Source organism: Haemaphysalis longicornis, unplaced genomic scaffold (genome assembly GCF_048455015.1).
Source record: "Haemaphysalis longicornis isolate Haplotype H1 unplaced genomic scaffold, Haemaphysalis longicornis Haplotype H1 scaffold_10, whole genome shotgun sequence".
Classification (NCBI taxonomy): domain Eukaryota; kingdom Metazoa; phylum Arthropoda; class Arachnida; order Ixodida; family Ixodidae; genus Haemaphysalis; species Haemaphysalis longicornis.
In genome coordinates this window covers 154,741,752-154,762,057 of record NW_027526204.1, presented here as the reverse complement: position 1 = coordinate 154,762,057, position 20,306 = coordinate 154,741,752, and the positions used below count along the sequence as shown (strand labels likewise).

Genomic DNA, 20,306 nt, shown 5'->3' with positions numbered 1-20,306 from the left:
TGATTATCCATCGATAAATTCGCCGTGGTTATCTACAGTTCACAACAGTATCTTCAGCAGGCACAAAAAAACGGCCGTCAACGCCGGCTGGGCTCAAGGCATCTTGTACTGAGCACGCCTCCGTAAAGCTTCAAACCATCGGCTTCAAACCTCTTGGCCACAGAATGAAGTTTGTTATCTCCCTCTCTCTAGGCAGCCACTATGTTACCCCGGTGGTCAGTTCTCCGCATTATTGCATCTTTTGCTCCACTCATTTCTCTCAATTCGACCCGGGGTCCACCCGAGTTCGCTCCCTCATCCGCTTTCTGTCTTGGACCCCCATCAGATCTTTTTTCCGTGGCTCGTTTCGTCGACTTAAATTTTCTTTTCAGGCGCTCTGAACGTGTCTTCGAGTTTCTGCGCTATAAATCGTAACCAGGAGCACGCATTGATCCTATGCCTTTCGCTACTGTTGATCACTTCAGAGTGTTCGCCGAATTCTTTTCAGGCCTTAAGTAATTCCATGCCTGATTTTCTCCTAGCGGTTCAGATACGCACTCAGCTTGCCCTAGATAGTGAGCTTCACCCTCCTTTCTTACATGTATTTCATTGCCTAGACTAATTGAATATTACTTCCCTCTTGCTCTCAAAACAACACTTTCTGAGAGAAGTGACGGACGCCTTCTTTGCGGGTCTTCGATCTGCTGAGCCACCGAGCAAGATGGTGTCATTTCCGAATCTCCAGTGGCTCAAGTATTCTTCATTTACGCGTAAATCCCTGGATTCTCCCAATCAAGATTCTAGGCATGGCGCAAATAATTTCGGTACCGTGGCGGCGTCACTTTCCCCGACCCTCTAACTAGGAGCGTCTTACGAAGCGTTAGCGGGCCCGTCCGGGGGATCAGGATACGCACTCCTCACCCGGAGACGAGGCTCGGACAAGCGTGGTCCCGTGTTTACCACGCGTATTCCTAGAAGAGTGCTACATTCCTCGATAATAAACTAGGACTCCTGAACGGAAGCAATGTTGGCAGTAGAGAACGAAATCAATATAGCGGTAAATTTGGCTGTCACATGACCGCAGCTGGGCCGTATCCTTGGCATGGCACCACGTGGTAGTGGTGGTGACAGCATTTATTCGCCAGACCGAGCTCCACGGACGGCCGCGTTCGCCGCCGCCGCCGCCGCTTCCGCTGCCCTGCCGGCTTGGCGCATGCGCTCTCCGCAGCTGGTTCGCGCCTGACCCCGTGACTCTCCGCGTGCATGCGAGCTTGGCCATGAATGAGAGCGAGGCCCGCAAGTCTTCTCGGAGCGTTGCACGGGAGCTGGGGGCGTTGAACCGTCGTCGGCAAGAGGCGTCTGACCCCCCCGCGGATATCGTCCGGCGAGCCGTTCGGCCCGGAAAATGCTGGAAACGGGACCACTACCACAGACAAGGGCAGGCTTTGGACGAATAGCACATTAAAAACAGCTAAGTCAAAGGTTAACTTAGTAAAACCAAAGAGTGAGCCAGGCTAAGCCAAACTTTCGCTTTGCATAGCCAGGGTTAGCTGAGCCGCAGCTATTTTTTTTTACTCTACAGTTGGTTCAATTTTATTTACCGGAAAGCGCAGGCCTTTCGCAGAACCTGATTAAAGCTTCTGCGTTAAAAAGTCACCCATCACCATTGCATAACAACCATCGTCGGTAGCAGCAGAAGTAAGGCGAGCGACATGCACTTACCACCAGCAACGACGTCTTGCACTTCCACGCCGAGGTTCGTGGCCAAATTGCCCAGCACCGAGAAGACCACGATGCCGGCAACGAAGCTCACCATCAGGTCGGCCAATGCGATCAGGTACACGTCCCTAACACGCGGAAGGGGCAGGCGGCACACGTTAGCGCCGCCCCTGTTCAGTTACACAGCGAGACGGCCGTGCAATTCCCTCCCGAAGGGAATGGATTTTTTGTTGGTACGGGTGAGTATTATGCGAATACTTGGTGTTTCTGCGAGTGTGCTGACAAAAATTATTTGGCTTTTTTTCAGATGTCTTAATTGCCTATCCCGATGTTCATAAACAAGACCGCTATCAGTGGCCAATGAACGAAAACATCAAATGCGCATTTGGTGCGCAGCACTTAAGCGCCCTCTGCTGTGGTTTGACGGCGCCATCGTACCTCGTACCCGAGCGAACGAGGGCGACATTGAAGACAGTGGGTAAACTGAGGTGAGAGGGGGAGGGAAGGCGGTATACGCCGAGGCACCCCGAGACGCTCCCCGGCGGCGACACGATACGAGATAACCGAGAGAACAAAGAGGCCACCGAAGATGAGCCCGCAGGAAAGCGGAGGACGAAAGTATGGCGGAAGTGTGAGGGGGAGGGCAGAATGCCGAGGCCGCGCCAGGCGCGTGTGTGAAAACCGCGCCTCGGCGTCCAGTGAAGCACCAGAAAGCAGACGGGAAACCAGGCATCCATGAAAGCAAGGGCTTTGTTATTTCAAGTTCTCGAAAAAGCACAGAAGCCCAGCACGCGCTGCATGCTGCACGTACATCGGGAGGTTCCCGTTTGAACCCATTCCCATTTCACCCTTCCCGCTTGTTCCCTCCCGTTTGAACCCGGCACGAAACGACCTTCCCGTTTCGCCCTTTCCTGCTTGGCCCGTTCCCGTTTGAACCCGTTCCCATTTCAACCCGGGGCGAAAGAACCTTGCCGTTTCGTATTTTTCTATTTATTTAGCCCGTTCCCGGAATAACGTACCCAGTTTATGAAATGTTATAAAAAACATTTTCATATTATTTTTCATTTAATTCCGTTTGTCGCTGCGATAGCATGCTCAGTACATCCAGAGTCCTTGACTGCTTTTCAAACCTGGGCTTCACTTTTTGAATCTACAGACGACGAAATTTGGTTACAATTCAAGTCATACCAATTAACATTTTTTTTAAAATGAGCAAAGCCTAACAAACAAATTAACAATTAACAAATTAATAAAGAAATCTTTTAAATTAAAAAACAAGTCTTTTAAATTAACAAACCAAAAAATGATAAAACCAAAAAGCCCAGAAAAGCGCCGCGGAAGCACAAATAAAAAATCGCAAAAACACCCTCATTTTGAAAGAAATCGTATTTGGCGGACTAACACATTTAATCGTTATATTAGCGCAAGTGTACATCAATGTCGAAAAGAAACAGATGAAAACTATAAAAGATAAAAAGATGTATAAAAATAAAGTAACCCTATGTATCTGGATACATATGCCACATCTGGCTATAAAAAAATCACAGTCATGAGAAGCGGCGAAAATTATGAACTTAGCTTTGCGTTTTATTGATTCTGTTTATTCCCGGCACTCTAGCGTACTCAATTTTCATAATAGGGCAAACCTTCAAAAACCTAAGCAGTGCAGGGTCGTCTCTAGCCTAAATTTTCTTTACTACAGAAACTTAAAATTGTCGCGGGAATACTACCTCCAAGGGCCTTTCAGACGTTCAGCCAGAAGACATCATAGTAAGACTATTAGGCAGCCAATCAGCTGAATTACTATTCGAAAGTTCTCTTCGTTTCCTCGTGCAATTTCTTACTGGAATACGTTAACTGAACGAACAGTGAACTCGGTATCGTTAGAAGAATTTTCCCCACGTATTGTAAATATGTGTTCTGGTTGAATCGTCGTATTTTAAAATTGGAATACATTACGAATGCCTATCCTTGTTCGGACCCCTTTGCGTCTTTTACATATTTATGTCTTTTACTTATTTGTGTGGGGCGTTTTTAAACTACGCCAACCAATACTGATGTGCTTTTATGTTCACTCCTGCATGAGCCCGACCAGGCCGTAAAGTATCAGTAAATAAATAAAAATATCTGCCCATTACTCACGTAGGAAAGGCATTTGTAGCCAATTATCAGATTTCTGCACATCTTTTTGCCTTTTTTTAAAGTCTCTCCTACGGACATCTTTGATCTATAGATCTCTCGAACCCGAAGACAAAGCTACGCTCCAAAGAATGAGAATAAGAGCGGCTGATGAATAAATTTCAGCCGCACGTACGAACACCAACTGCAGAAAAATCCAATGCGTGCATTCCTCAAGACATTGGGTATCTTTATAGTACACTTTCGCCGCTACAAATTTTGTGTCAAGAGGGCAGTATCGACCTAAGGCATTCGGAAACTTTTATCGGCCGGAAATACCGGTCGATTCCGGAAAATTTGGTGCATACAAGTTTTGAGTGCATGACCCGTAGCTTGTAAGCACATTTTGGGGAACAGTTTCGAAGACGGTAACGCATATTTTCAGAAATTCAAATGGTTTGCAACAATGCGGGTTCAAATGAGAAGGGCGCTTTGGGAGCGGGTTGTAACGGGAAGGGCGTTTTGGGAACGGGCTGAAACAGGAAGCGCCCCAACGGGAAGGTCGTTTCGGGAACGAGCGCACACGGGACGGGTCAAGCGGGAAGGGCGTTTCGGGAACGGGTTCAAACGGGAAGGGGTCAAACGGGAATGGGTTCTTTCGGGCTACACCCCGTACATCAGTCTTTCGTCGTCGTCCTCCTCGTTGCGTGGCTCATCCAAACCACGTGACATTGGCGCGGGAGGTTCAAACACAATTTACAACAGCATGCTCGGCGGCGGCGACGCGCTGCGAGATAACGGCAGAATAGCCTTCTGTTCGTACAGCCCAAGTGGCAAACGTGTCTTGTTCAGTAGGCGAATGTCGCCTCCCCATTGTGACGTTCGGATGTTGATACAGGCTTCTGACTATGTACACAGAATCCCGGAGGAGCTGCCGTGCGTACCACAACGCCGGGCGTTGACACCGGCCGCTGTCTGCGTGCCACCGATTTACAGAAGAGCCGACGCGGCCTTGCAACGACCGTCCTTCAGAGACGTCCCCATGCTGACCCCAGCGCCCGATGGAGGCGTCACCGGAGCGAGAAACCACCGGCCGAGCCCCTTTGTTCCCCAAGCCAGCTCTGCCTTCCCTCCACGCACCGGTGGAGGGGACAAGAAGTCCCGCAAGCTTTCCATCCGCCGCACGCTTGCCACCCGCCGCCGTCGGGACCGCGGTAGGAGACATCTGAGAGGGCGCGCCCGCATCCCGGCCGAGATCGAGACGACGGTATCGCCGCAGACCAGCGAGCCCTCAGCAGCACTTGAGTTCGCCTCCTCGCCCCTGCAGCGTGCGTGGGGACCACCGCGCCCGGGAACGAGTGTCCCCGCCTTTCCGGGACAAGCGCACACCGTGCACCCGTCCCCAAGTTCCAGCGCCAGCCGCCTCCCTGACCCGCTCCTACGAGTCACATCATCTCGCCGGGTGAGCGTGTCGGCACCGGCCCAAATTTATTGTTAATTAAATTGTTTCTCTAGCAAAACCTGTGTTGCCTCTTTTAACTCCAACTCCGTGTGGACCCGCCCAGTTGGTAGCGGTTATCGGGGGCGTCACAGCGTCCTTTGCGCCGCTTGACCTTCACCGCAAGGTTGCGACAGGCTCAAGCTTGTGTTCTTACGGCTTGTCGTCGTTCTTTTGGGCGATGCCTCGTTGCTGGCCCCCGCCGGCATGTCTTCGCGTTCAGCCTCACTTTCAGCATTTAGGGGTGTTTGATCCTGGACTGTGACGACGACCTTTTGATTACCAACAGAGAGGCTCCATAGATGTTAGCAGACGAACATTGCTCCTAGTAATCGTCTTTTCGTCTTCGCGTTGGGAAGAGAATTGCGTTCTGTCATGTTGCACGCCGCGGGAAACGCAACGTGGTGTTGCACCGCCATCTTGGAGCAGGCGTACCCTCCAAGTTATCCTGCATCGAAGTTGTGGATGTTATATGCACGAAGCGGTAGAATGCGTCCTCGTTTCTTTTTCTCGGCTAGACAGACGTCAGCGTTGACTTGTGTGGCTGGTGCAACGGCGGGCGGGTTGCAGACAATTCATCGAACGCCACTTCATAGAAGCCGTTTCATCGAACGCCGTTTGGTAGAAGGACGTTTCATCGAGGACATTTCATCGAATTTGGTCGCACACAATAGAGAAGAGCCTTAAAGGCGCCATGAAGACAAAATCTGTTCTATAGTGCCCCCCAGTGCTTGTCTGGAAGCAAACGATGCTTTATTCACTGCGAAATTAATCATTTTTGATTCTCACGCCAAAACGTGTTTGAACGACGTTTGCAATGACATCATAAGAACAGGTCTTTCAGCTAAACTTGGTAGCGGAGACTTCCTTACTGTTAGTCAACCTAGATGGCGCCACCACACCGCGGCAAGCCGTTTTCTGCCTTTGGTTTGTTTGGGACCGTGTTTAAACCTGGATTGTTTTTGTTCATGGAGAAAATAATTGTTTCATGAAACATGGTAGTAAATGTTTTTATGTTCTTTTCGGTGTTGTTGAAGATGATGATGATGATCTGCGTTGGTGCCTGATGGTGACGGCACTGATGACCCGACGACGATGGTTGAATGAGGGTTTTTCAAACTGTATATTTACACAGAAGATATATACAGAATATTGACAAACTGAAGATAGACAGAGTAAAAAAAAAATGGGGTTCTAGGTCAGCTAAGACTTTGTGCCCGCGGCACCCCCGTCAGCGATGGACCCTGACCTAAGACTACCCAAGTGGTGAGATCCTCCCTAGCCTGACCTGGCTAGCCCGGCAATACGCCGGCCGTGCGTAGCCCATTAAAACCCTGAGGATTCGACCCCGAGACCTCGTGTCTCGTGGTTTTAATGGGTTACTTAGGCCCCACCCCCGATACACAGGCCAATCGGTATCTCCTGGGCACCTGATAGGATGGATTGGTAAATCCGGGTCTAAACCACAGTGGGCAACGCCCCTCCGTAACCCTCAAACGCTGGTCACTCTCTCCCACCAGAAAAACAAGGAAGAGATCAAAAGTAAACCAAACAAATACGACAAACACTCAGACACCCGGGGAAACACGTGCAAGCGCCCGGGGCAAGCTTTTACGCACGCGGCTTGCGTTGCCCGTTCCCACGCAAGACAAGACAGCTACTCAAGCCAGCTGAAACCCATAAACATCCGCCTTAACGACCCGGCGCGTCCCAAGATTCTCCGCCGTTGACAGGCGATGCCCCGTTAATCGGACCGTGGGCCAGAAACAGCGCGTAGGGACAAAAGGTCACGGCAGCCGGCTCAGGCGTCGCCTCTGCCGCGCCCATCCCCGGCCGCAACGCGCGCACTGGCCAACAAAAGGAAAGCTATCGCCATAAATCGGCCACTGTCTAACCACAGTTGACAGCTCCACGCTCCCCGTCTCCAGCCGCTCGACGGACCAAATGGTTTTACAACCTGCTAATGGCTAAACGCGCGCGCAGGCGGCCCCCGAAGCATCCGACCCACGCTTTCCCACGCCCGTACTGTGCTTTGCAACACACTGTTCAAAACAACGTCGTAGCCCAGCTGAGAACAATTCGACTCCGCGCAGTCGGCATGATCCAAAGGCCGTTCGCTCTTAGCAAGCTGGCTGCCATAAAGCCCTTCAGGGAACCGCCGCTTCCCACGCGTTCGACTTTGCAGCGTCGCTGACGCCTGGAACCCTTACAATGGTGCTCGCTCGACAAATATAGTCACGTAAGACACCATCGCTTGCGTCAAACGGCCAGTGTCGCCCCAAAGCCCTGCAGTGCTGTGCATCTAAACGAATCATAGTGCGTGCAGTACTAACGGCAGTACGCATCGGTACTTCTATGTTTACGTGTGCTTTCGTGACTTACAGTGTTTGTCCCACCATTATAACTGGTATAAAAAGAATGTGCCCTAAATTTAAGTGCAAATGGCTCGTTCGGCAAGCTTATAAGTTCGGCCTAATTTGCGTTTGCTTTTTTCGGCCTTCGCCAATCGCAAAGCTGGCTGGTATGACATCATAGGTTCTGTTACGGGAAATGAGCTAGTGGGTCGCATGACCATTCCTTTTTTTCCTAATTATACAGCGCATTTGAGTGAATTACGTTAAAAGTGGTGTCAGCATGATCCTAACGAGGCAATCTTTTGAATGAAACATACTTGCATTTTGTCTTTATGGTCGCTTTAAGGGCGCATAAACGAAACCAAATGAGACTGCTATTTTTTTTTGCAAGCTTCTATTTTCATGCTGATCGTTTCGATATGGCCACTTTATTGCAGAAGAAACTGGTGATTTGTTTTGATTTGTTTTGGTGATAAGCTAGCTGTTCGCTAGATACTGTCATCTACACAAGTGTATAAGCCTCAACACGCGACACCAATTTTTCGGTCTCCGTCTGACAATTCTGCGCTTTGACCTTCCTGCCACATTATAGAATTCGACGGGAAGTCAATTGACTAGAGTTACTGCGCGCATTACTAAAATCTTGCTGACTGGCAGGAGTTCGACGAGCTGAAGAAGGAGTTTGTGCCAGTAGTCTCCGAGCTGGCATGCTGGTTCGAAAAAAAAATTAGGTCGTGGAAAGCCACGCCAGCTGCCGGTGGATTGGCGATCCGCACGCCACCCAGGTTTTTGCCGGCCTTCTGGTCTGTTCAGCACTCGGAGGAACAAGGGAATCTCACACCCCGGCGTTTGGTGTTTCCTTAGCCGCCTGCAACACGAGCAAAAAGCTACGGACAAACGACTGAAAGTAAGTGATTTGCGTAGCCGGCAGCCGCCTTAAGCAGAGGAAGGCTGTGCTTGCCAAGAAGAGGCCCTCAAGTGCATCTGGAATCACCGGAGAAACATGCCAGTAAAGGGCTTTTTGAATGCAAACGCTCATCAATTAAAACAGCTACAGCGTTTTCGTACATGTTTATGTTATTGTACAATGTGGTTACATAAACAGCTCATATCGTCCTTGAAAAATAAACTTGATTGCTGCCAGTGGGATTTTAGTGCGTCCTGAAAATGAGAGTCTTCTGACAATTTGGGCGATCAAATCCTTTGTCTAAACAGAATATCAGAACACCAGAAGAAAGGAACTTCAAAAATCACAACACAAATGGCATCACCACCCGGAACACGTTGCATGTTGCCAATAATCGCCGCGGGAAGTGGCAGTGACAAAGACTTGTGCCTGAAAAATGAGGGGTTTTCTTACGCGACTCTAAATTATAAAGCCTTTCGTTCCTCATGCATGTCTGTATGATGAAAAAACTTGAACATTTCTAGCAGCAATACTCATCGCGACCGCAGCTTCCGCACAGCATTTGATAAAACGAGTGACGTCACTTCGATGAAACGGCGTTCGATGAATTGTCACGTACCCACGGTGGGCCAATGATTGACCGCCGGGAGAGCTCCGAATGGTTAGCAGCTGCGCACGTTGACGATGCCAGAGAAGTGCCGCTATTTGCAGATCGTCGCCTCGGCAGAAGTTACCGAACTTCTGCCATTCAAGCGGCTCACTCCTATCTGTAGAAACCGGAAACGGAAAAAATGGTCCCGGAAAAAATGGTCCCGGAAAAAATGGTCCCGGAGAAAATGGTCCCGGAAAAAATGGTCACGGAAAAAATGGTCCCAGTGACCATCTAGGAAAAAATGGTCCCATGCTCCAGTCGACGTGTTTCTCTTCAAGTTAGTCAGATCTGAACTTTTTTGCGGCTTTGCTTTTGTGCGCTTGCGTTTTAGTTAAAGGGTTGAGAAAGAGATGGAATGCTTTAATATTCCTACAAGGGGCAGAAATGAACTTGATTGATTGTAGGGTTTAAAGCGCCGACGCAACGCAGGCGATGAGGCGCGCCGTAGTGGAGGACTCCGGATTAATTTTGACCACCTGGGGATTTTTAACGTGCGCCGAAATCTCGTACACACGGGCGTTTTTGCTTTTCGCCTCCATCAGAAAAGCAGCCGCCGCGGCCGAGAAACGAACCCGCAGAAATGAACTCCTGTGGAGGCTAAAATATGGATGGATGGGTGGGCGATGTATGTACAGATGGATGGATGGATGGATGGATGGATGGATGGATGGATGGATGGATGGATGGATGGATGGATGGATGGATGGATGGATGGATGGATGGATGGATGGATGGATGGATGGATGGATGGATGGATGGATGGATGGATGGATGGATGGATGGATGGATGGATGGATGGATGGATGGTAGGGCTGAGCATCGATTAAAAATTTAGTGCAAGTAATTGGATTAAAACCGCACAAACAACTGCGAGGACTGGAACCGCCGGTTTAGAAGCTTAGTCGGACACAGCTATCTCAGTGTCTGGAAGGTCATTAAAGCTCTACGCTGCGAGGTTTTATCAGAATCGGTGTAAATTGAAATAGGGATTTACGCGCTGATGCTCCGCCTTGGTTTAGCCTGCGTTTCTGCGCAGTGCGGCCCAAACCCAACTCTCGAACGTAAAGTCATATCGAAATTAAAATATTAAAGCTAAAGCTTTAAGTTAATGTCTGAGACATCCCGTGCACCGAAATGATCGCACCGAGACATCGTGCACCGAAACGTCCGTGCGCTGAAACGTCCGTGCGCTGAAAAGTGCGTGCACCGAAATGTCCGGCCACCAAAATGTAAATACAATTAAAATATACAATCTTTAACTCCAAAGCATGAATAAACATAAGAAAAAATCATTCAAGAGAAACAAATATCAACAAATAGTGTAAGGAAAAGTTAAGGAAAAAAACATGTAAAAAATTGCAGGGGGTGCTTACAACTCTGAGAATGTGAAGGCGAAATTTTCTCTTGATATGCCTTGAACTTTCGTACAAACTTTACAAAAGGTCGTACGAAAGCCCCCGTCCACGCCTGATTAGCCCCCTGGGCAGCCCCCTCTGACGCTCGTTCCTTTCACTACACATCACCAGGATCCTGTTTTTCGTGTCGGTATACCTTCACCTGCCGAGGTTGTGTAGAAGTGGTTTCTCCTTCACACAACGTGCGGGTTCAAAACAGAGATGTGCTGAGATTTATACATGCTATATGTAGTTGAGACGTCATCAATGCGAAACATCAGTGGATTAAGCTAGCGTAACGGCAAATTAGAAAATAAATATGGGAGAGGCCATGAAAGCAACCCAACCTGAATTTCAGTAAAACAAACGTTCTTGGTGCGATTAACCGGATTTACTCGAACAAAACTACTTTTTCCTGCCTTGGCTTCGGGACCAATTTTTCCGGGACCATTTTTTCCTACCTTGGATTTGGGACCATTTTTTCTGGGACCATTTCTTCCGGGACCATTTTTTCCAGGACCATTTTTTCCGGGACCATTTTTTCCGGGACCATTTTTTCCTACACCCGTAGAAACGTGCAGCTACGCCAGGAGGTCGATGTGCATGAGCGGATGTGAGAGGCGACAGAGAGTTTAGGTGAAGGCTATGGGCAAATTTTATTTCGCCTCAGCGTTGACCGAGGTCATCCACAAGAAAGACACGTACATATACGCACACACTTGTATTTTGACTCTACTGATCTTGAAAATGCTGCCTATTAATAATAACTAATCCACTGTAACTAAGTGATGAGACGCATGAGCTTGAGGTCCAAATTATGTTTAGTAGGGACCGCATGCTAATAGCCCACACCAGGGCGTTAGTTCTCCAACGCCATTTAGAATGGCTCGCGTTTCAAACACACGCGGAGCCTCAGGAGCCTTTGTTCGCAGGCAAGAAAAATACACGGAACCGTGGCAATATAAGCTTCGCTTAAAACACCGTAAGAGGGAAACGCGTCAGCAACACCAATGACGCGAGCGTTCCGGGTCCTATGAGAAGAGAATGCAGCTCACTGGTACAGCGTGTTGCGGAAATCGTTGTAGCCGCCGATGCAGATGACGACGCCCTGGCTGACGCTGAGCGAGAAGAAGACCTGCTGGGCAGCCTGCTGCCACACCTGCGTTCACGTGAGCGCGCCTCAGCGGGGCCGCCTGCTGCCCGCTCCTCAGTGGGACGCTCCCACACGGTGTTCATCAACGTTATGCATTTACGCACCTGCAAGCACTTGCACTGTTGCATGCGTTGCGTTGGCTTATTTATTAAAGGAGTACTGACACCAAATTTTGACGCCTAAAAAATGATACAATTGGCTTCAGTAGTTTGTACAGATGCCCCGCAGAAATTTTTACAGCGATCCGAGGCCGGAATCACGTGTAAAATCGATTTTGAGTGTCCCGTCCGCGAGCTTCCACAAATCGGCAGCACTAGCGAAATCGCTTTCGGCGCGACGAAACATTGGCCGGCGTGTCTGTCCGGTTCAGGGTGACGTCATAAGCCGCGTTTACATGAATGCGACAGAATGCGATAGCAGCGCGTCAGATTTCCTGGCGCATCACGAGTAATGTGACGCGCTAGCGTTTACATGTAGCGCATTACCCGTGGTGCGATGGTGGCGCCATACGGTGTCGCACATCGAAGGTAAAGCAGCGTTTCTGGCGCTTCCAAAGCTTCCGGCACGGCTGGTTCTGTTCTTTTTTCAGGACTTGCATTTTCTGGCGTCTTACACTCGATTTAGACGTTTTTAAATGCAAAGCTGCGTTTGCAGGGCTTACTTTTCTTGTCGACATAATTTCTAATGCGATGCGCTCGCGTTTACATGCACTTCGAAAGTCGACTTACGCGTCTCAATCTACCCCGGTCTGGCGCATTAATGCGACGCGCTTTCCTAGCGCATTAGCCCCGTTAACATGGATGCGATGTGCTAGAAAATTGATGCGATGCGATGCGATGCGCCACTCGTCGCATTCATGTAAACGCGGCTATATAACCGTTTTTGGAACTGGAAACGATATCCTGCGCTGCTGTTGTCGGTGGTATTCGTTTGGGCAGGAGACGTGGGTGTACCTGTGTGAGCAATGCTTGAAAACTTTGCGCACTTTGCGTGTTCGACGTCTTTGCTCTTCAGTTCGTGGCCGGCCCATGGTGTTCCCTTGCACTGGTGCCGAAAACTGCGCAGTGTCGACGCGCACCGCGGCGACGCGGCAGTGCCCGTCGCCGAGCTCGCCCAAGTTGTGCTATGGCAAGCTCGCGGAATGCGAAGTACTGCTCGTGGAAGCCTGTCCGAGCAAATCGAGGACGACGCCAAGATGCATTATTTTCCACGCGACGACATGCAGCGCTAAACGTGGACTGAGGTCGTGCGCGGCGGCGGCCGCAAGAACTGTCGGCCAAGCCAGCGGGCTCGGCGTTGCTCGGGTCAGCTTGGGTATTGGTAACTTTAGGCTTAGTATCGGGACGAATATTTGATCGCCGCTATCTGTACAACTGCGAATGACCATCCCTTACACAACTTTTCACCTCACTATCATAATCTTTTTCGCATGTGGAGCTTTATTTTGGCGATAATTGCCGTTTCAGCGATCGGTGACCAAGACATCTGCAGTGGCCTGTTTTGATTCTAGTGCGCAGGTGGCGCCATCTTTCGGCCGCTCGCCGCACCGCGGTGCAGGCAGTGCTGGGTAGGAGCGCCGAACCGGCCGAACCTCCGCTTCCGGTCAGCGTAGGCTTACCATCACGGCAAATATCTGAACGCCGCTTTTCAATTCAGCTCTGATAACAACCCCGAGAACAATTTTTCACCACACTAACATCTACTTTGTCGCATGTGGAACTTCTTTTTCGCGATCAGATTGATTAGAAGAGTGGCGACAAGCTGTTGCTATCACAGTATGCGCCGGTTCGAGCCGCAGTGATTTTATTAAAAACGGACGTCGGCGAAGACGTCAGCCGGCCTATTGGCCTGGCGAAATAAAGTTGTTCTGTCTGTCTGTCGGGTGGCATCGACTCCTCCGAGTCCGACGATTCAGACGACATGTCGACTGCGCGGGCGAGTGCGGACCATGTGCAATCGTAGCAGACGATGCGGCAAACGTCCCTGACGACACGGAAACCGTGACGTAAGATTCGCCGTCCTGCATTTGGACGGCCGTTTGGCGCGCGACGACCGAGTTTGAAACTGATTGGAATAAATGCATTATAATGGGTCTCCTGGATTATCAGTCGATTGATTGATTAGTAGGGTTCAGCGCGCCGACGCAACGCTGGCGATGAGGCGCGCCGTAGTGGAGGGCTCCGGATTAATTTCGACCACCTCGGGATATTTAACGTGTGTCGAAATCTCGTGCACACGGGCGTTTTTGCTTTTCGCCTCCATCAGAAAAGCGGCCGCCGCGAACGGGAGTCGAACCCACGACCTCGTGCTCAGCAGCGCAACGCCTTAACCACTGGGCCACCGCGGCGGGTCTCGATTATCAGTCCAGGATCGTCCGCGAACAGCCTAGACGCGATCAGGCGCTCGATTTCCCATGTATTCCAATGGGACTTCCGGTCCGAACGCAGTCCTCAGGCTGCCCGCGGACCGTCCAGGACTGGTAAATCGTGGATGTCCAATTATTTCTACGCTGGCGGCTGACCGCTTTTGGTTCGGTTTTTGTAATTACTGGACCACTAGGTATCCCTTAGAGCATAAAAACCGAAAGCGAGAAATTTAGTGTCAGTACTCCTTTAACATGCCGACATTCTCTCTGAGGCATTGTTGTAGAGAGTGCATACATGAATAAAACACAAAGTTACAACCAAGGCACAGCAAAAAAAAAAAAAACTGTGGTTGATTCCTCTGTCACAGGAATCGGTAAAACATGAAAGGGAAATTTGCAGTGAAATATGCCGCTGAGCATGATGGCGGTTCGGCGGCTGTCTTGCGGGTATGCGGGCCAGCGCCTAACACATGGCGAAGCCACTGAATGTGTGCACCCGAGAGGCCCCTTCAGGCTTTGAACCGTCGTCGACAAGCGGCGCCTGGCCACCCCGCGGACATTGGCCTGCGAGCCGTTCGGCTCGGAAAATGCCCGAGGCGGGACCACACCCGTAGACAACTGGCACCAAGACAAGCAGGCCAAGCCAAGCTTTCGTTTTGCATACCCAGGGCTATCCGAGCTAAGCCGCGGCCATTTTTTGTTCCGCTTGTGGGTGTGGTGCTCGCAATGGTCGTCGTCCTTTGTGGACTCGTTACCCAGGCTCACGTCTTCGAGCCAGCATACAGTAGGGGTCTGCACCACATGTCGCTGGCCGCTACTATTTCGCAGGACGCCTTTTTCAGGCCTGGGGCCCTCGGCGATGAGCGATCGCACCCCAGCCGTTTTTCTGGCGTTAATTGTTTAATTGCGCCATCTGCAAGCGTGGCCAGTGCGCTGTTGAGACGGCAGCTAGAAGCGCGCAGCGCGTGCTTTACTCACAAACTGTGAAACGCTGCGCCCCCCCACCCCCTATCTTTTCACGGCAAAGCTGTATACCTCTCCTTTGATTATGAGGTTTCCGCGCCGACGCTACACAGGCGATGAGGCGCGCCGCAGTGGAGGGCTCCGTATTAATGCGTCCCGCCACTTTCCTTTTTTGTATCCCTCCATTACATTGATGCCCTGTGGCAAAATGGTGCAATAAATAAATACAGAAAGAATGCGATAATGTGTTCCTTTGAGTGGGTATGTTGACATCACAGCCAACAGGAACTGGAGAATCCACTGTGAATTTTGACAGTACTTTTCATCGTCAGCCTCCAGTCGTACTCTGTCGGTACGTGAGAATTAGGTTGGTTATGAGAGTGAGGGAATTGTCCATGAGCTTCTGATAACAGTGGTAATTGTCGTTAGACACCCCCTTTGAGTGGGTATGTGAGAATTGTGTGTGTGCGTGCGTGTGCGTGCGTGTGCGTGTGCGCGTGTGTGTGCGCGCGCGCGCGTGTGTGTGTGTGTGTGTGTGTGTGTGTGTGTGTGTGTGTGTGTGTGTGTGTGTGTGTGTGTGTGTGTGTGTGTGTGTGTGTGCGTGCGTGTGTGTGAAGTTGCAGGCAAATTCGATTTGGTGAAACGGCCGTGTGCTTCTGATGGCAGCTGTAGTCACTGCTAATTAATCCACTTGAGTTGGTATGTCGTCATGCCAATATTCATTTTACCCACCGACCACCTCCCACCCATCACTCCCTCGCCGCCACCCTGGGAAAGCATACCAAGAATCACTGTGCTACCCATACCAAAACACATGAGTCGAGCCACAGATCAAGAACGTAGAGCATCTCGCGCTCAACATCTGCCCGAACCAATCCATGACACCTACTACACGGACGCCCGTTTTGTGGACCATACAACGACTACGGCATCAGTTGGCCCCTGCACAGCTCTCGTACGGCATCACGTCAACGTCCCCTCGCCCACAGCTGCAGAGACTCAAGCCATCGCAGAAGCCATTACACTTCACCAGCATCGGACCGCCCACACTGCAGTCCGCACGGACAGTCAGGGAGCACTACGAAGCTTCGCCTCGAATGACATTCCGTCCCTTGTCCACACTAGCCTGACATGCACGCTCATCCCCACCTACACGTTTTCCTCGAATGGATCCCTGGCCACCAGGGCATAGAGGGTAATGAACGAGCTCACGCTCTGGCCCGCGACGCTCATTTCCCGGGCAGCCCTCGATCAGCCGTGGCCTGAGGAATACAATCCAAAAGAGGATAGAGCAATGCACCATAAAAGGCGCCGCGAACATCTCGGCAACCTCCGCAAAGCAAGAATAGTACTTCCCTCCCCATCTAAATTCATGTCACGGAGACACGCTACATATATTAGACAGGCGCAGACATTGTCCCTCCCCTGTGATCTGTTCCTCCACTACATACAGAAGTCACCAGGCCATCCGCACTGTCAGGTATGCGGTGGCTATCCGGACAATGAACATACATATTGGCGCTGTGTACGGGCGGCCTCGTCTTCCACATTTCTGTCGACCAACCCCTTCCCCCCTGATATTCCCTACTCGTGGTCTAGCTGGGCCGCTCCCCCTGAAAACCTACGGGCAGCCCTGTGGTCCCTCTTGGCTGCCCACATTGAAACTCTTTGTGCGCCTCCGCCAAGCCCGTTCCCGTCGGAGGACCATGGGACACCCCCTTCTTTCGAGGACTCATAACTCCGCGGCTCGGACTTGAGCTGCAGAATAAAGTTTCATCTCTTTCTCTCTCTCCGTGGCTACTACTGTAATGTTGACCCTGTTTACGTTCCAAGCACTGTCAAAATCACTGTACATTGAGCTGCACCGGTACATTGAGCTGTACCGGTTGTCCACATTTTCTGAGTAAAAAGCCACAACGTATTCACAAAGCCCACCTTCACCTGGCACAATAATACACACTGGTGTCGGAAATGCGTACTGTAATCACATTCCAGACACTTGTGTATTCTGATACCATCCCAAATTTTCATAAAAAATCTGTTTTTCTGCTACATATGCCAGATGATGTTTCTTTGCTCGATGGGCCATTTAATGCTTTCACATTACAATATGTAATATGCTTCCATCTTTTAAGCATTTCTTGTCTCCAAAAATATAGTGTCAGAGAGCTGACACTATAGTTGTGGTGGTCTCTGTGGTGGTGGTCTCTGTGGTGGTGGTCGTGTGGTGGTCTCTGCTGACCCAGCCCAGCAGAGACCACCACACGACGATGTCCCCCGCCTCGTGTCCCCAGCCCGAAAGACCCAAGTGACGACAAGCCGAGATGAGCCGTGCCCATACAAGCCGAAGATGGATTCCCCCGCCCTTCCGTCCGACGTGGCCTTAGGACCTTTGGCGCTTCGTCGCGGCTGAAGCCATTGCTGTTGCTGGGCCAGGCATCAATCAACACCATCATCGTCATTCGTGACGGCAAGCGATTCGTCTGCATTTCTCATCGCACACTCATCCGCACTCATTCGCCAACTGGCGTCAGCGTCGACCGGGACGGTCGTCTTCGACCGGCGGGGTGATGTCACTGGACGTGGCGGACAATCCCCGTGGCGCCATGGCCCACCTCCAATAATGGTGACGACGAAGAAGAGCTGTGTGCGTCGCGCTGCCAGGCCGGGCTCCGTTTTGGCATTATGTAAATAGTTCTTTAACCATTATGTAAATACATCGCTTCATCGCTACATGGTCCGTGTCATCTGCCGCCACGTCACAAGACCTACATATGGGCATTAAATGTTGACTTTAAGTGCAAGGAAATCAATATTCGTCAGCCTGTTACCTTCAGTTGGTAAAATCCTGGGTGGGAAATATGAAAGCATAAAATTGTTAACTTGAATGAAAAGCACTTACACTTACACTAATTGTCTTGAAAGGTGTTTTTCCTCCTCCTGCTTGTTTCAATTTCTCATTTTATGTGTGCTGAACAAAACTGGATGTTAAGTTTATTCCAGTAGACAACACGCCCCTTCACCATGTGTGTAATCGTGTCCTTAGTCGTTGCAGTATTGCATTCTGGGTCAATTTTCCGGCTTAGAACTTCTGAATATGCTAGGTGGAAAGTTGAAGGTGAACTTTAGTGAGTTTGTGTTGTGGGTGCCCAAGAGTTTTTGTGAGGGTGTAAAGGTGCGCAGGTGAAGGGTCGTTTTCTAAGCTTTCCATGTTACCATGTTGATTGATTGTAGGCTTTAACGCGCCGACGCAACGCAGGCGATGAGGCGCGCCGTAGTGGAGGGCTCCGGATTAATTTTGACCACCTGGGGATCTTTAACGTGCGCCGAAATCTCGTACACACGGGCGTTTTTGCTTTTCGCCTCCATCAGAAAAGCGGCCGCCGCGGCCGGGAATCGAACCCGCGACCTCGTGCTCAGCAGCGCAACGCCTTAGCCACTGAGCCACCGCGGCGGGTCCATATTACCATGTCAAATTTTCTGAATTCAGGGAGTTCCAGTCGAATATAAGTCGTCCCGTAGGTGATGCGATGATGCGTTCCGCCCGGCGGAATGATTTTGCAAGGAACGGAACGACCTTGCCGGAGGTACCCCCCCCCCCCAAAAAAAAAAAAAAAAAAAAAAAAACTAGTTGAGGAAGCAGATCATGGCCTCCTCATACCTCGAATCGCATGACCTTGGACCAGTCTGGGACGAAGTAGTATTCCAGTCCTTTCGTGGCGCCTTCCAGGGTGACGCCCCGGATGAGGAATGCCCCGAGGATGAAGAACGGCGCCACGGCCGACACCATCACCACCTGCGCGTGCGAGCGGGAACCGGGCCCTGCGTCAGAACGACACGCTCCGGGAAGCAAAGTGGCCCGCCACGCATCGCCCACAACGCACGGCACTGCATCTCAGGGCGCGAGCCCTGCGGAACATCGCGCGGCAGCTGCACCCAAGTAACAGTTTGCGCATCATCAACATAATAATGATAATAATAACAATCAATCACTCAATCAACCTTTATTTTCGGTGCCTAAGAACAACACTAAGATCTTGGTGCTGGTACACCATATACAAAGCAGAAAAAACACAAATTAAGGCGACACAACACACAAAAACCGTACATATTACAGAAACAATAAAGTAAAAATAGTTACAGAAACCTGACAAAGCAAAAACAAGAATCGTAGTGGTGCAAGTCATGTCACTAAGCCAGCGCAACGTTCTAGGCACGTGAAACTTTAGGAAATATACAAGCAAATACTCAATGAAAATGACTGCGATAATGTAACAATCAATCAATCAATCAATCAATCAATCAATCAATCAATCAATCAATCAATCAATCAATCAATCGTTTATTAACGTGCCCAGGAACAGATGGAGGGCCTTTGTGCGGGCGCATGAAGAAAAAAAGCCAGGCAATGTAAGATGCCTGCACCTCATAGGTAGTGCAATTAAATGACAGAGTTGCTGACACACACACACACACACACACCCACACACACACACACACACACACACACACACACACACACACACGCACGCACGCACACGCACACGCACGCACGCACACGCACGCACGCACACACACACCCACCCACACACGCACGCACACGCACACGCACGCACGCACACGCACACGCACACGCACGCAAGCACACACACACCCACACACACTGTCGTACACCAGAATATACAGGCACCCACAGAAAAAACACACACACATATGCACTCAAAAACAAGTACAGTGCCTTGCTGTAAGGCATGTGACACCACGCCAGGGATCGTCATACACAGATAATTTCAAAAATATACATAAATGTTAGCAATCTTTAGTTGCGTGGAAACGGAGTGAATCAAGATAGCTTATATATAAGAAAAGGAGCATAGAAGGATCATACATGTAGAGAAAACCAGACATTGAATAAGGGGAATATAACAAAAGAGAGGATTGTGTTGTCATCACTTCGTGCTCGTGTGACCGCGCCTGAACAGAGGATAAAAAATGTCACTTAATGACAAGCTCACAGACGTGTTTGCGGAACTGTGTACAGGAATTATTAAATATGTCTAAATATTTGGAGTACGCATTGTACGTACACTGGAGGCGAAGCATAGGGCACAAGCCACACAGACAGCTGGGATTAAAAAATGTGTCGTGTCTTCTGGTGGATTTTTGCGGCCCATGGAGTGGAACATGTTGCAGCATTTCACCAC

At 50.2% G+C, this 20,306-nt stretch overlaps 1 protein-coding gene across 1 annotated transcript in view; it reads right to left on the bottom strand.

The window, feature by feature from the left end:
- The window catches only part of LOC144160162 (creatine transporter-like), a 65,102-nt gene that overhangs the window by 22,579 nt on the left and 22,217 nt on the right, over positions 1 to 20,306 (bottom strand). The window contains exons 6-8 of the mRNA XM_077691757.1: positions 18,764 to 18,898; positions 11,677 to 11,780; positions 1,702 to 1,826 (exon numbers count right to left, since the gene is read on the bottom strand). Of these exons, the coding sequence (XP_077547883.1) occupies positions 1,702 to 1,826; positions 11,677 to 11,780; positions 18,764 to 18,898 (364 nt within the window). The remainder of the gene's footprint in view (positions 1 to 1,701; positions 1,827 to 11,676; positions 11,781 to 18,763; positions 18,899 to 20,306) is intronic.